Here is a 17355-nt window from a genome sequence, read left to right on the forward strand (position 1 = left end):
GCCTTTTGACATCACCTTTCCAGGTCCTATCAAGGCAGATGTTGTTTAAGGCTAACCAACTAATTTAAAAAACATCACCAGTCAACTCAGAGATTGACATCTCTTGAGCCACTACCACTCTGCCATGGGGTCACTGCTAACACAATAGAGAGGCGGAGGTCTCCCCCCTGGCTACCTGTAGGGTCTCATGTCCACAGTAGCAGGTTTCCCCTTCCTCAGGAAAGTTTCCAGCTCGGGTCACAACTCGGGGTTACATGAAACAGGTGGGAGGAGGGCTGCCTGCGATGACCATGACAAACAAATTGACACACAGGTGATTTAAAAAATGACAAAGAAAAACCTGATAGCAGAGTTTGGGAAGAGACTAAGATGGCACTTTGCTGCAGGTCTAATAAAGTATATTGTATGTACCCAAAGAACCTTGTCTGCCTATGTCCTTGGACCAACACATCTATAACCTACACCCCTGAACAGGGCTGTCCCTGTGGGGGTGGTGAATTGGGGCTACCGCCCCAGGCTTTGAGGGGCCCCACAGAGCCAGGTGGAGAGACCGCAGCTGTAGTTTAACCTACCCGCCCGGTGGGTTGGACAGCTCCTTTCTCGTTCTGGCTGCCTCCCTCCCTCCCCATCGCATCTGGTATGCCGGGGCTTTTCGTCCCCAGAGTAAGTGTGCCGTGGACCGGGGATGGGGGCCCCAGGCCCCGCACCCTGCTGGGATTGTCTCTGCCCTGGAACCAAAGTTTGCTTGACATTTTCAGGTAAATGCCATAGACCTAGAGGTGTGAACCCCTGCTATCGTTTTGATAAATGTGTTCTGAGTTTGTAAGTACAAAACTACATACAGCTGCATTTCTGTAATGTGGACTTTTGCTGTAAATATTTTGATCAGCTATGGCATTTTAATAATGGTACCTGGGAAAGGAAGTCTTCATGCTTCCCCTACACTCTGACTTGTAAGCAACTTTGCCAAAGAAGACAGCAGAGCAGCACTTATACCCAAAATTATGTGAGCTTTCATGCAGGAGCCAGGATATTGATACAGAGCAAACACTAATGGAGAAAAACCCTGAAATATTATAAGTGATATTATTTATCTTATGGGTAATATATATTTAATGCTGCTATATACATTATTAATTGTATTTACATCTCAATATATGCTCCCATAAATGTGTAATTTTCATAACAGATGTGCATGTCTCTCGTCTCATATTCATTATGCACATGTGTTTGAATCATTCCATGATGTAAATTAACAGAGGCAGGCAAAACCAAAGACAGCGTTGTGAATGTAACATGAAATGGCCTAAAGGAAAGCACACAAAGTTTTGTTTCTGAGAAAGTCTGATGAAAGTTAAACAAACACTGCAGAAGTTCCCAAAAATATTCTTCAGTGATAATACATCAAAGGCCCAAATGGAGACACAAAAATAAAAGAAACTGACTGCTTATCCCCGGCCTTCATTGCTAAGCAGCATACAAATTTTGGCACCTAACTTGACCTCACAGGCAAAGATTACATCAGGAACACGGGTGGGGAAAAGAAAAAAAGAGCTTCCTTTTTAAGCTAGAATGACTCTGACTTTTCCACTGCATATCCCTCAGGCAGTGAACTAACTTACAGTATGTTTCAACCACACCTTGGAAAGAGTACCCCCTTAAATGCCACCATTTTAAAAATACTATAGGACAGCATTGGCAACCAATATAAAACAATAACTCATCTGTAAATAAATTTAAGAACATAGATAGATGTATTTTTTCCATCCTAGACCACGCAACTAGTTATACTTTGCGGCAAGGGTATAGCCATGGGGAGACCTGGGTGAGCCATGACCTGCTACACTAGCACTCAAGCCCACATATACATGAACCCATTTTTGACCTTTCACATGAGCTAGAGATAGACATTTCACATAAGCCTGTATAAGTGATCAGAAACCAATTTAAATCTGTAACACAACAGAAGTTTAGTGCACAGAAACTGCGTTCAAAATGGCCAACACCATTTTAAGATAAACCTGGATGGATGTAGTATTGGACTTAGCTGATTTAGGTTAAGTCAGTTTATTGAACTTCTGTCCCAGACCCTTCTAGATTCAAGTTAACTTGTAGTCCCCCAGCATCCAAGGATGCTTTGCATCTCCCTTGCAACCTCCCACCCCCCTTGCAGGGTGGGTAGGCTAGCTTTGGCCCAAGCTGCCTGCTTCATCTGAGCAGGGAAGGGTGCTCTAGCGACCCCCAGCTTCTGGCCTGAGCCACTGCAGACATGTGGCTGCATTTCTGGAATCAAAAGTGAATGTCTGTTTACTTCCGTATCGGTTCAATCTACACAAGTTAGACTAACCTGCAAAGATTGAATAGAGTCAGTCTTTGGCTTCTTGACTGTCATGCTATGGGCTTTTTGACTGTATTGGCCTTTTTCACTGTCTGTACTTAGCCATGGTAATCACTTTGGTGTAGCATCAGGCCTTTCACCATTGCCTGTCTCCCATATGCTGAAGTCCACCCAAAATAGGCCACTGCTTTGTGGCAAAGGTGAAAATGCAATTCTGATCATCCCCATGAGGAACACAAATAGCATATATTTGCAACTCATTTTACACTTGCAAAGATTCTGATTCTACTCTTTGGAACTGGAGTTGATATTCCCTTGATTCAGTAGGAGGTGTGTTAAGACCTAAAGAATAAGACTCACTTTCTGCTATGAATGGTGGTCAGGGAAAGACAGCAATTCAGGTAATGGATGCTATCTGCACTATTCTTAAGGAGAACGGAGAAGACTGATCCTTGAAAATAATAGATGGTAAGAAGTACTCTCCATCTCGAGACAGAATCCTGATTACTGTACATTTTGGGCTGGAAGCAGTTCCTCACCCTCACCTTGATCAAAATATGTCCTTTTTGCTGAGGCCTGAATAAATAGGTTCAGGCATTGTCAGTGTAGATGTAGTAGGAGCATATACTGTAACAAGCAGAAAAAACATAAGATTAGCAAGTCCATCTGTCACAGCCAGATACTTCTAGTTGAGCACTAAGAAGCCTGGAGCTTTTGTTTTGTCTTTGGCTATCAGATGGCATTTTTGGGCAGGAACATAAAGGTGCGCATTAGTAAAGGCTATGGGATATGTGACGAGACTGTTAATCCAATAGTCAGAGAATCTAGAGGTGCTTCCAGCAATGCCTTAATGCTGCCCAAGGCTTCTGCCCAGGTCCTATTCTGCTTTAGAAGGTAGTTGTTGGAACATTTTACATTTTGCAGATGACTTCAAGCTGGATGGAGTAATAGATATACTGGAGGATAGGGCTAGGAATCAGAGTGACCTAGACAAATTGGAGTATTGGACCAAAAGAAATCTCATGAGGTTCAACAAGGATAAGTGCAAAGTCCTGCACTTAGGAGGGTACAATCCCATGCATTGGTGCAGGCCGGGGACCGACTGGCTGGGCAGCAGCTCTGCAGAAAAGGACCTGGGGGTGGCAGTGAACAATAAGCTGGATAGGAGCCAGCAGTGTGCCCTTGTTGCCAAGAAGGCTAATGGCATCGTGGGCTGCATTGGTGGGAGTGTTGCCTGCAGATGGAGGGAAGTGATTCTTCCCCTCTATTCATCACTGGGGAGGCCACATCTGGAGTTGTGTGTTCAGTTTTGGTCCGCCCACTACAGAAAGGATGTGGACAAATTGGAGAGGGTCCAATGGAAAGCACCAAAAATGGTGAGGGAGCTGGGGGACATGACTTATGAGGAATGACTAAGGGTATTGGCCTTATTTAGTTTAGAGGAGAGGGGAAGTTCAACAAACCAAATTAACACTAATGATTACCACTGCAATAAACTAGTTGAATGGCATGTTCACTCACTAGAAAACCCTGCTGAAGACAGTGACTGGTTCGTTCTGATGGCTACCATGAAGAATAGGTAGCTTGCAAAAAGTAAAAAAAAAATTAAAGAAAAGCCTTTGGTGATGCAGCTTGCTAACCAAAAAGCCTTAATCTTCCTTGTTATACTGTATCACAAAGGATATTTAGATTCACAGACACATTAAACGTTAATATGCCACCTTTTGTAACACTAGGACCTTTGTATCCCAAAGATAATTGTTTAAAAGAATGAATCGTATTTCCTTCCCAGTTTCTCCCTAAAGTTTTTTCAGAGACTAATGCCAAAATTATGGAAGGTGGGAACAAGTTCAGCAAAGTAAATTAAATCAAGTTACTGAAGCCTTCGGGTAGAGCTAATGCAAATGAATCGGACGTGTGTACATTTTGCAAAGCTAGAGAATAAGTTTCCTCCCAAACATTATTACCTCCAGTGGAAATTTGGTACTATACCATTTTATTTTGAAACAGCTGAGCAGACATGTCTTCTACTGATCACCAGCTGGATTTTCTATATTACTGTGTTTGTCTTTTCCTTTTGTTGTCCAGTATAACCTTCGTTATTTGGAAAGATATAATAAATAATTAGTGAACTGGGTTATATCAAACTGCTCCCAGTCGGTAGCTGTGTTTGTTTTGTGCTGAGGCAGGGACTCTATATTTACAGAGTACTTCTCTTCCCCTTTCACTCCCCCACCCGTCCAAAAAAGGTAGGGAACCTTATTAAAAAAGAAGCATCTTCCAAGGGCAAATATCCGCCAGATGTCCTAATATAGGTATTAACTTGCGGGAAGAATGGAGAGCACTCAATATTAACCTGTGATCTCCTATCTTCATTCTCTTGGAAAAATGGAGGATATTCACCTCCTACCCTGAGGTGGGGCAGGAGGTGAATGGCCACCCATTCCTCTCCTTCTTTGGCCACCCATGCTACTCTTGGGAGGATTCTCCAAAGCCAACTCAGACTTCAGTTACATTTCCTGTCCCTTCAGTTTGCTGCTTTCCACAAAGAGCGTCATTTTGGAGCCAGCTTAGAGTATCGAGTGCTTCTTTTGTTGGCGAGGAGGTTTCAACCCGTACAGGGAGGAACCAATGCAAATTGTAGGCTGTGGTGGGGAGTGGAGGGTTGTTATCATCTAGTGGCGATCCAGCCATCCCTTCTTCCCTGCTCAGCATTTCGGCATGCCCATTGACGGGGCTTCCATAGGGTTGGGGTGATGTAGGGCATGGCTGGGGCTGGCTCTCCTTGTTCCAGTGTCCAGACACGGGCCATGTGAGGATGAGGTCCCAGCCTTTCAGACTTGAATGAACAGGTCCTGGACTTATTTTTCAGTAACACAGATACTCTTGGAAGCCTACAAGAGATGTCTTTCTTTTCTCCACCCGTGTATGGAGATAGATCTTTTAAGTGTAGCATCAGAGACGGTGGTAAACTCTTGTACCAAGCATGACCTTGCGAGGCAAAGGTTATAGCTATACCTTCTGCTCTGTATCTGTAGTTACTTCTTCAATCTATTGCTTACTCCTTTAGTCCTTATTAGTGCATTATATTAGGAAAAAAGTATAGCAGGTACAAGCTGGAAACTAAATCAGATTTAGAGCTCTTTCTGCTTGTTTTAATAGGCCACATCCTTAGCTTGTTTCAATCTGCTTAGCTCCAGGGAAGTCAGATGAACCAGGTGAGTCAGGTAACCTTTGGTTTGTCAATGAAAGACTAACTCCATCCCCAACTCCTCCAGATGTCTTAAAGGCCGTAGGGAATGAAGAACCACAAGAGACAGTGGTGGACAGGTCACATAGGCAGCAGGAGCAGAAAACCTTGGGACCGTGATGTTCAATCTCTCAGTTAACATCTGTGAACAGCATCTCTCTGCATGTAATGGCCATCTCTGCCCATGTGTTTTCCTTCATGGCAAGTGGTCCTTTCCCCGCCCTTCCTTATGACATTTGAGACATTTAAAGGCATGGAAGAACGTTATCTTTGCTGCTCCTCATGACAGAACAAAAACTATAGCTAAGCATCACCAACAGAAACGACTGCCTAAAAATGCTTGTCTCCCAGGTTTAGTTTCATTAAAATTTACAATGTTTGGCTAAGTGTCCTCATTAACCAGGAGATGATTGGCAGCCATACTGGGGTCAGGTCCAGTTCCTATTATAGAGGAGGGAAGGGAATGCATTTGCAGTTTACAGCACAGCGTGCCAACAGCCTGAAGACAGCAGTATTTCTGATCTCTAAATAACTTGTAATCAGTGAGGAATCTAAGAGCAAGATGTTTTTGGACAGGCAGTGTTGAGAGAGAGTTACATTTTTAACAGGAATAATACAGACTCAGTAAAGGCTCTTTTTTGGCAGAGCTGGCTGGGGATTTTCTGTCCAAATGATTTTTTTTTTTTCCATTGGAAAAGGCAGTTTCTGCAGAAATAAAGTTGTCTGTAGGAATATCAAACTATTTTTTTATTTGTGCATTTGCTGCTTTGTTTCAAGTCGATTCAGCCAGAGCTGACACTGTATGGTTTGGATCTAAGTGTCTAGTTTTAATTCAGTTCAGCCTAGAACCGCCTGTGTCTGACTTGTTCCCATTGTTCAGCTCCCTCATGTCCTCATCGTTGGGGCAAAAGCCAAAGCTAAAATATGAGGATAGAAATTCTGGTTTCCACTCTCCAGAAAGCCACTATAATTATCATGACATCATCTTTGCTTATTAAGATCAAATGATCTGCACAAATAAATTGTACCTGGAGGAGTTTCAAGCAGTCCTAGAGTCTTTAGAAGCATTCAGAGTCTTGTGTTTACGAGTCATTCCTTCTCCGAAAGTGTTTTACAACCCATTCATCTGTTCGTCCGCTTGTTTGCTTTTAGAGGACTTGCATTTTATTCCATCATTTTAAGTGCACCTGCTTTTACAGAGGATGCAATTTGCTCAAGGAATGCAAGCCGCTTCCTGCGTGCCATAGCTTTTCCACTCATTCAAAACTTCCCCACTATTCTGTTTCAAATAGAAGGATGAAGGCCTTCACTTTTCACAAGTGTTTTCTGTAATCAAAGTTCGCCCCCATTAATACCCATCACACTGAAGGAAGGCTTCTCGTAAGGGCAATTTCTCCATGGGGAGACGTGGCAAGTGCAGAATGAGTAAGCTCCGTTTCCTCCGATAAGTAATCATTGTGCCCGAGGGATGACTCCCAACATGAGACCTTTTAGGCAGCCCTTTTCATAGGGATGTGTAGACTTCTCATTGGTTTCTGGAAGAAGAAACTTTCTAGTTCTAAAGGGAGTGTATGTTTGAGTTAGGGCTGACAAAAGATTAAAAAAATTAATCGCAATTCATTGCGAGATTAAAAAAAAAAAAATTGCAATGAATCAGTTTTGATTGCACCATTAACCAGTAGTCAGCACCCCTCCACCCAACAGCCCAAAGCCTGTGCACCCTGCACCCTGCAGCCTCTCCCTGGCCACCGCCAACAGTGCACATCTCCAGCCCTGACCTCAGCCTGCCGCATGCCCGCTCTGGCCTTGCGCCGACCAGCCGGATCCTGTGCAAACATCTCCAACCCCGGCTCACCCCACGCCTGCTCCAAACTGAGCACCTGCCCATGCTGAGCAGCAATGGCAGAAAGTGGGCAGAAGCTTGCTTAGCACGGGGGAAAAGCGGCCCCTCTCCTTCACCGCTGCCAGGCACAGGGCTGGGGCCACCAGCAGCACGATTTGTGCCATTTAATGCTCATTAAAAAAATGAACGCATCAATCTGTTTTTGCATTAACCGCGTACATTAACTGCAGTTAACTGGCAGCCCTAGTTCAAGTCTAAGGGGATGCCTTCCCTTCTCACTCCTGTTTCTCTGAACGGTGTGTCCTAGCCCTGCTTACCAAGCTCTAGACTTCAGTTTCTGCTTTTCAGTTAGTAACATGGTAAAAGGTGGTGACAGATGACATGACAAGGAGCAACAGGCTCAAGTTGCAGCAAGGGAATTTTAGGTTGGATATTGGGACAAAACTTTATCACTGGCAGGAAGAGGTCATGGACCCTCCATCCTTGGGGGGTTTTAAGACCTGGCTCAACAAAGCCGTGGCTGAGTTCATCTAGTTGGGGCTGGTCCTGTTTTGAGCAGGGGGTTGGACTAGATGTGACCTCCTGAAGTCCCTTCCAACCTGAATTTTCTATGTTTCTGTGAAAAGGCAGATGGAAAACTGAAGTGCCTCAGCTTTTACACATCATGAGCTTGGTTTGGTTTAGTTTTATTCCATTAGGATCTAAAGCCTGGCAAAATACTAATTTTGCAAATCTCAACAGTTTAAAATCACATCTCTGATCAGGATATGGAAAGGTCCCAGGTGCCCATTGACTGGAGTACTAAACTACCCAAACAGGGATGGGCAAGATGTGGGTAAGGTTTCATAGTTTCACAGGTTGCCCATTCAGTTCTCTGGAGGCAGCCCCCAAGCAGAAACCTTACCCCTATTGTCTCACTTCCCCCACAACAACTGTACCCCACCTGGAGAATCGTGTCTATAGACCAGTTTCAGGCAGGGTAACAGTCACTTCATGCAGTCCAACTCCATCCAAATGCACCTTTTTTCTCTTTCTCCTCTCTTTTCCAGGGTCTCCTACCTGTTGTTGCTCTCTCTTACTCTATAAGACACTGATTCCCCATTGCATCCTGTGGATAGTTTTGTAATTCTTCTCTCATACCGTGGGCCCTCAAAACAACCCACGCACTGCCAGGTGCCAACAAAATTAAACTTTGCATATCCAATTGACACACTATAAAACAGGGGTGGGCAAAATGTGGCCTGTGAGCCGGATGTGGCCCTCCAGGCTATTGTACCCGGCCTACGGGGCCTCTCAAAAATTTAGAAAATTAATAATTATCTGTCCTTGGCTGCCTGTCATGTGGCCCTCAATAGCTTCTCAAAACTCAATAAGCAGCCCTGCACCCAAAATAATTGCCTGCCCCTGCTATATATCATCACAATGCAGCACTCGAGATGTGTTCTTGTTGTGTTAATGAAGGTTCGCCGTTACCGTAGTTATCCACCTTTATGCTCATGGACACTGGTACTTTAACTGTGCTCAGACCTTTTAGAGATGCACTATGCCTGATCGCCAAGCTTATTCCATTTAGCTGGATACCTCATTTTTGCCTTTTCTGTCTTCTGCAGATCCTCCTGCGGTGGAACCAGCCTTCTTGGAGATTAGGCAAGGCCAGGGTCGAAGCATCACCATGAGTTGCCGGGTGCTGAGAGCGTACCCAACTCGGGTGCTGACATTCGAGTGGCGACTGGGCAATAAGTTGCTGCGGACTGGTCAGTTTGATGCTCAAGACTCTACTGAATACACCGTAAGCAGTCTGTCCAGGGACAGCTATGGGATTTACAATTGCAACATCATAAATGAAGCTGGAGCAGGGCGATGCAGCTTTCTCGTTACAGGTAGGCTTCCCCGGCTGTTACCAGGGAATTTTCCTCTGGTGCAATGTTTTATGCATGGCAGAATGAGAAAAGACAGCGTTTTGCAGATTTATGTATCCTCCTAGAGTGATCCTGCTGCTGCAGCTGGCTTATTTTTAACCTGAGAGTGATATCTCCAGTGGTATACATATGATTTGATGCCTGATTCTTGAATTATGGTTGGTTGCTCAGGTTTGCTCCAGCAGTGCCAGGATAAAGACTGTCGCTGAAGACTGAAATGCAGATGCCCTTCATTTTCAGCTGAGGTTTTAAAACAAGGCATTCCCCAGTGGAACAGAGAGATTGCAAACTTTCCAATGAAACCTGACTTTCCCTTTGGCTTTTAATAGATTCAATTAAAGTACAAGAAGTAGCAGGTCCTTAACCAAATCTCAAGGTTCAGACAGTCTCATACGATGAGGGGTTGAAATCTGGATCTCTCAGTATAAGACAAAGAAAGATCATGCTTCTCATATGCAGGGTATTGAAGTCTGCTGTCCCAGGTTTAGACTCGGCAAGTTGCGTAATTAATGTACTAGTGTTAAACTGAGTTGATCGTACGTATTTAATCTCCAACCTCATCTGTGGGTTGCGGCTATAAAGCACTTATCAGCTGTTACTTTCCAGGGTCCTTTTATGGGTTGGAAATGGGTTGACATGATTTGGAGAAACTCTTGCTCTTTGGGAACGGGATCCTGTGCATTCTTCGTAGCTCATGACATACATCCATAGCAAGCACTGCACCCTGTACAGTGGTAAAGCCATAGGTGTATGCTGTAGCTACACAACCCTGCCTCAGAAATGTTAAACATCAAGTGCTAGCCAAGATGCCACTCAAAAGACTTCCTGTCATTCATCAACTAAAATTGATGAAAAGGGAGTATGTGGGATGGGAACCGTCCAAAAGCATGTCAGGGAGACATGGCCAAAAAGAAGGGTTTCTGGTGCACTGTAAATGTCTTTTCTCCCACCCCCTTGCAATTTTAGTTCAGTCCAAATCAGATTAAAACTGACATTTCTAGGAAACTAGAAGCCACCTGCACCCTGCAGCTCTTGGGTGAATTTGATGCTTTTTCCAGTTTCACTGGTAAGAGCAGCAAGAGTGTCGGCTTCACTGACCAACTCCGAGTCCCAGCCAGGTGCGTCTGCTCAAGGGCCAGGCACACCACCGCTTCCAGCATTGCCAGCCCTGGGCCAAGTTGACCAGGACTCTAGACAGAGGTTTATTGCCTGTGGTATTTTGAATGAAGCATTTTGGGCTCAGTGACCTGCCATTTTTCAAGGAAACTTAGTTATGCCATATGATTATTCGTGACCCTTTCATATATTCCCAAGACCTACTTTTGGGTCGTGACCCACGGGTTGACCAACTATATAGCATGCATAAGGGTGCACTTTTATTTTGTTTTTACATGGTGTTGCTTGGCATCTTTTCTTGCAACCCTCAGAGATCTCAGCATGCCCGAGCAAAGTGAAAAGAGTTGGTTCCAACGAATTCACCAGTAGATAATACCCGCGGTCCTATTAAACAGATATCTATTTGCCCCATCTAATTGATCCTAACACCTAGTATTTTTGGAAGACACCTAAAACTTGCAGGGTTCACAGGCACCGGTGTTTTAATCCACGTGGTGACTTAGAAAGAAACAAGAGAAACAGTCCATTCCCTCAAATGAGTAAATGCAGTTCAATTTACTCTTCATCATTCTTTGAATCCAAGGCTGTAGAAAGCGATTGCAAGGCAAATTTTTTTTTTTTTTTTTTTTTGCTGAGATTGGGGCAGTCTTAGTGGTTTGCTGTGATTTATCACCATGCCACAGCCAGGCACCTCACTGAAATTAGTAGTAAAATAGTTTTATGATTTACTCCGTCCCTCGTTCTTTTGCTTGCCATGCTCATTTTTGTGCGTCTGTGCTATTATACAAATGTAGATCTTGCAGCGCTATTAAAAATAGGGACATAAACTTCTTTGATGCGACTTCTATGCTTACTGGAGTTTTTCAGTATAAAGCCTCAGTGTTCCTTGTTGGTAAATATGGCTTTTGGCACGTATGGTCAAAACCCTGCTCTCATGTCAGGAGGCAGGTTTTAGCCAAAAGGATATAGTCTGTTTGTGGATCTCAGCAAGGCTAATGAAGTTAACAAGACTGGGAAATGGGTTGAAGAAATAGCAGAAATGAGTTGCATGTTATTTACCTGTAGGTGAATACAGAGAAATTAGGTCACATCTTACATCAGAAATCCATTGTTTAGGGGGGTTTTTTTTAAGTGCTATAGCAATCTGACAGCAGTAGGTGTGTTTCTTTTAGCTTGAACAATGAGAAGCAGACAAGTCCCTTTCTAGTCAAGTTCATGTTCAGATTTTTACATGGTGATGCAATGCTACACGGCACCACAATGCCTGAGCAGCAAAGACTACAGAGGAAGAATTGTGCACTGAAGGGTGCATCTGCGCATCGCCCTATGGGGACACAGCAATGCACTACATCGCCGTACAGTGCGCTGCGGTGACATAGCCATCACATGGGTCTATAGGTGATCACGGGCTACGTCTCTATAGCGGCATGCTGCCTGGCTTTAGCACTCCACTAAGGCAACATAGCCGGTGAATCTAACTGTGCGCCACCCATGTGCTGCAGTACAAGCGGCTATTGCACCGTGTTTTAGTACTTCCCCCAAGCAAATACTATAACACAGAGCAGTACTAATGTCACTGTACGGTGATGTGTAGACAGCCCAAAGAAAACCTTTTAACATTGTCATCACAAATATTATGCTGGGAAAGACTTTTATAGGTCACAGAACTTGTAACACTGGATTTTATTAAACTTAACATTTTGACCCAAATTTGAGCATAAATCGAACCAAGTCACAGAAAATATTAAACACGGAAATAGCTTATTAATTAAATGAGGCTGCACAATCTGAGCCGCATTTGATCTGACAGCATCTTTAAAAATAGAGGAGCAAACTCAGGTGCTAAACCAAGATCAATTATGCTGTTCACATATTCTAATGTTAAAGAGGTTTATCCCAAAGGGGACGTCATGCATAACAGCAGATCAAGGGAAAGCACATTTGAGGCAGTATATAGAGTACCTAAGATCCTGCCAAGACTAAAAGAAAATTGAGTAATGCTTGAATGGAGGGAATGTCATGAATATTGCTGACTCTATGTAAGCCCTCGTGCATCTGAAAGAAGTGTTGGAGTGCCAGATTTTGAGTGTAATCAGCAGAAAAGAGTTATTGTATGTGCCATTGTGGAACATGGAAAGGGTGTGTGTGGGAGGAGATAAATAGCATGCTGCTTGATTTGAGGACACAGTGTATTTTATGCAGCTCTCTCTGATTTCAATTGGAGGCATTTGTCTTTGTGTGCAAGATCTCCTCAACCAAGACCAGCACCTGGCCCGGGCAGCTAAGCTGTGCATTAGACCAGTGGTTCTCAAACTTTTTGGCACCAGGACCCACTTGTAAACATCGATGGCCAGTCCTGACCCAGTAAATAGTTTAAGTAAAAAACACACAAGTATTTTAGTCCCAAATTACTTATTGCAAACTACAAGTTAAAGCAGCTCAACAGTCTTAATTTTCAAGACAGAAATCAACAACACAGGAAAACATTAACAGTAATATCAGCATGTGGCCCTCCATCACTCCCAAGTGATATTCATCATTGTGCAGTTTGCACAGTGCAAATTGCTGGTGCCCCTCACTCCTTACTTGCAGCCCCCTGGCCCTGCCAGTGCCCATCAGTCCCAACCTCAGCCCCCTGCCTCCCCAGCAACAACCCCAGAACACCCTCTTGTGCACTATATGAAGCTGAAGTCATCTGGGGAAAAGAGCATAGACCAGAAATTAAAGGCTATATCATAATGAACATGCATACAAGGAGGCAAATTCATACAGTGTGGACAGCCTTAATTCTGGCATATCACATAATATGTGACTGGATAACTTTCCAACCTTCTTTGTATATTTTCTGGGGGTGGGAGTTGTTTGTTTTTTTTGTGTGCATAATGTTATGGCATCAGACCCAGGTAAGATTCACACTGCAGTATCCCATATGCCATAGTTTCACAGTATATTCCCTTTTAATGGTGATGAGCCACCTGCTACCTTGAGGTACGTAGAAAAAACATTTAAAGCTGTGTCTATGTCCGAATCTCCGAATCTTTCCGAATCTCTCCAAATCGATTCGGAGGGTTCTGATTTGATTCAGAAAAATTAAAGGGTCTCCTGATTCGATTCAGTTTAGGAGATTTGGCCACCGAATTGGGCCGAATTTCTGCCAGATCGAATCAGTGACGGAAGCTTCACACAGCCCTACTGCTTATACGGCACATATTAGCTTCCCCTTACTCCTATATGATGTTTCCCCTTTCATACATCCACGAATTGCATTAGCAATCAGAACAATGGCTTCACACTGGGAGCTCATGCTTGGCACATTTCCAGCAGGATCCCCAGTCCTTTCTACAATCATTGCTTTCCTGGATATATTCTCCTATCTCGGAAATTTGGCCTTTTCATTCTAGATACATGATCTTGCTATAAAACACACGAGGTGTGTCTACACATCACCCTATGGCGATGTAGCAATGCACTACAGCACCATATGGCGCACTATGGCAACATGGCAATCACATGGGTCTACACGTGATCAGCAGCTATGTCATTGATGGGGCGCACTCCCCCAGTATAGTTAACCATGCGCACTGCACGTGGCATAGTATAGACAGTTATTACACCATGCGTTAGTACTTCCAAAACATAACCAGTTTGTGTTATTGATTTTGTATAATCCTAATATTTTTAAGCATGTAATATATTGAATGAGATGCCTTACAGAGTTGTGAGCATATTATGGGAACACAGTCACCTTTATCTACAAAATTGTAATTACATCACTGTCCAAATTCAGCTTCATTTGACAAGACCTATTTTCCATTAAACAGTATAAATTTTTCATTGATTATGTTATTCATCCCTAATATTTAACTGATTTTCTCCCATTTTAGGTTGTCTCTGACTCTGGTGTGAGGCTAACCTCTGTATAGCCCCCGAGCTCTTGCCTTTCATCCTTTTGAGATGAACAGGAGCTTTCACTTAATGTTGAATTCCAAGATTTGTTGAAGAATCTAAGGACATTTCTTAGCCGGGTCTTCTGAAGCATCAGCATCATGTTACTTGGTCTTGCAGGTATAAAAATGCAATTTCTGGGCACATCTACACATGCATTTACTCCTGCCTAGATTTACTGTGCAGTAAGATACTGCACAGTAAGAGTTTTTGGGTAAGTGTCTACACATGCGAGGATTAGGAAGCAGATTTGCTTCCAGGTCCCTGCAGCCCTGCAACAGGCCCCTGTGACCACCAGGGGGAGCTCCAGGCTCCTCCTGGCTGCTAGCCCAGGGACTGGCAGGGAGCACAGGACAGCTGTCCTGGCCCTGGACAATGACCCCCTGCTATGGCAGCAGGGAGCTCCTGGCCCTGGCTCCGCAATCACTTGATGCTAGCTGCCCCACCTGCAGCTCTTTCCAAGCCCCTTGCCTCAATCACCCAATTGGGGAATGGGACTGGCGCCTGCCCCTGAGTGGGACAGTTCGCAGCCAGCCCCGGACCGTATAGGGAAGTCTGAAAGTGCAGCCCTCAGCTGGCTGGGCACTGCCCAAATCCCCAGCCACCTCCAGGCTGCACTACTTCCCCATTTTTCCTGGCGTCTACATGAGTGCTGTAGTGCCATTACTAATGCCAAGTAAATTTGTTAGTTGCATTTGCAGGTAGCAAATTTACTCAGCATTAAAGAAGTTTACTGTGAAGTAACCATGTGCACACGTAGACGCACATGCTTACTTTGCAGAAAACTACACTAATGTGATGTTAAGCATCTCATGTAGACATGCCCTCAGAGTCAGACTGAGTTGTGTCCTTCTTGTACTACCTCCTTAAAAGCTGTGCAGTTTTTACTACTTATTTTTAGCGTATGTTTTCCATAATTCTGTTGTTGTTGAAAGACTTGCACAGACACAACTGATTGAGATGCAGTACAAAGTTCTGTATAAGGAGGAATTAAAATAAGAGCTGCTTCCTTGTTGATATGCTGGTCCTGCATGTTAGGCAGGTGTAAACAGGAGCAAAAACTTACTGCCACCATTTAACTGAAGCAATGGGACTGAACCGGCTTGGGGAGCAGAGTCGGCAAATCAGAAGGGAAAATTATTTACCCAGTTACTTTTCAGATTAGGGTTTCACTTTAGGCATTGGGTGTGTCCCTTCAATCCTTAATGGAAATCCTTTGCCTGCCTTTAGGATCATAGGAGAGTAGGGCTTGAAAAAGTAACCTAACCCAGCCCCCTGCCCAAGGCAGGATCATCCCTGATTAAACCACCCCAGCCATGGATATGTCCAATCTGCTTTTGATAGTTTTCAGATATGGAGATTCATCATCTAGGTAGCCTGTTGCAATGCTTGACCACCACCTTCACCAGAAAGCTCCTCCTAATCTCCAACCTGAATTTCCTCTGCTGCAGCTTGAGTCCATAGGGGCATCCACTGGGGCCAGCAAGAAAGGTCCATCCCCATCCTCTCCATAACCACCCTTCAGCTATTTGCAGACTGTTATCAGATCCCTCCTTAGTGATCTCTTCTCCAAATTAAGTAGCCCTAGGTCTTTCAGCCTTTCCTCGCAAGTTATGCTTCCCAGGCCTCTTATCATTTTCACCACTCTCAGCTGGACTCTTTCCAATCTGTGCACATCGTTCTTGATGCCTAAAACCAGGGACGGTGCTCCTCTTGCCTCTTTTCAAAGAAAGCAGGATACTAAAATGTCTGGGGATAGATTTTTATCCTTTCCGATGTGACATGCACTTTTTACCATCGTCCTCAGGTGAGGTGGTCAAGTACAGTTAGGGGACCAAGGTGCTCCTAGGACTACTCACTACATTGCACCCTGGCTTTTATCTATATGGCACTATATTCACAGTGAAGGAAGGAGTTTTACTGACAAAAAGCCAGAAGGTTTTCAGTCCTGTAATACCACATTAAAATACAGCGTATGAGGCTGGAACTGTAGGTTTTTCATTGATTTATGAGTCGAGCAAAACACGGCTCCGTCATATTTTTTTTTATAGCTAATTGTGGTATGTCAATGGGTGGAATATATTTAGATCCTTGCGAGAGAAACATGAAATGTTTTGTTTGTAACAAAGCCTGAACAGTCACTCCATGTGATTTTTCTTAGAAATTCTCCGATGATCCCATGAAGCAACAAGTCCTAGATTTGTGAGACGCTTGTTTGACAGCAGTAGGGCTGGCTCAGTTCAGGAGTGCACGGGGGCCCACAAGCCCTAACTGATGTCACGCAGCATTTATCTTCCTGGGGCAGCACGGTACGTTCTGCCAGCAGGGATCACCAGGGACATAGCTCATTTGTCTTGCACGTAATTCAGCTAAACACTGCTTGAATGACACATCTGCTCAGAATGGCAGTGGTTACCAATGGTGCTAGTATATAACATCTTGGAGAGGACTTGCTCAGGGGTGTAAGGCTAAGAGATGGAAAAGTGCGAGTGAAACGGGATTGGCTCGGAAAGAGAGAGGAAATTGAGGGGGAGACAAGGGGATGCTGACTACAGTGTTATATGAGGGCTGAAAGGCCCAATAGGGGAAGATAAATCACTTAAGGCAGAAGTCATCAAACTATGGCCCACAGGTCAGATCTGGCAGCCAGGGGCTTTGCCTGTGCCTCTCTGTGGCTGGTCAGTATAGACAAGTGGCAGCGGTCACTACTAGTGCTGGCCCATTTTCTACCTGAGCTGGATCATTCTGGACAATCATGGGGAAAAGATTTAACCCCTGACTTAAGGCAAATTATTTATATATGTATGGATGTACATGTGTGTACGTAAGGAGACAAGGTTCTTTGGGTAGATGCGATATCTTTTATTAGACCAACAAAAGAGTTGGAAAAAAATGTTCTTTTCAAGCTTTTGGACACACACACCCTTCTTCAGGCATAGGGGGA

General features: G+C 44.1%; 1 protein-coding gene across 1 annotated transcript in view; it reads left to right on the forward strand.

Moving 5' to 3' along the window:
- MDGA2 (MAM domain containing glycosylphosphatidylinositol anchor 2) overlaps positions 1-17355 on the forward strand; it is a 557209-nt gene that overhangs the window by 344929 nt on the left and 194925 nt on the right. Inside the window, exon 8 of the mRNA XM_019519874.1 lies at positions 9042-9311. Coding sequence (XP_019375419.1) covers positions 9042-9311 — 270 coding nt within the window. The remainder of the gene's footprint in view (positions 1-9041; positions 9312-17355) is intronic.

The sequence above is a fragment of the Gavialis gangeticus genome, unplaced genomic scaffold, assembly GCF_001723915.1.
Source record: "Gavialis gangeticus isolate Ggan-Ray unplaced genomic scaffold, GavGan_comp1, whole genome shotgun sequence".
Taxonomy (NCBI): Eukaryota; Metazoa; Chordata; order Crocodylia; family Gavialidae; genus Gavialis; species Gavialis gangeticus.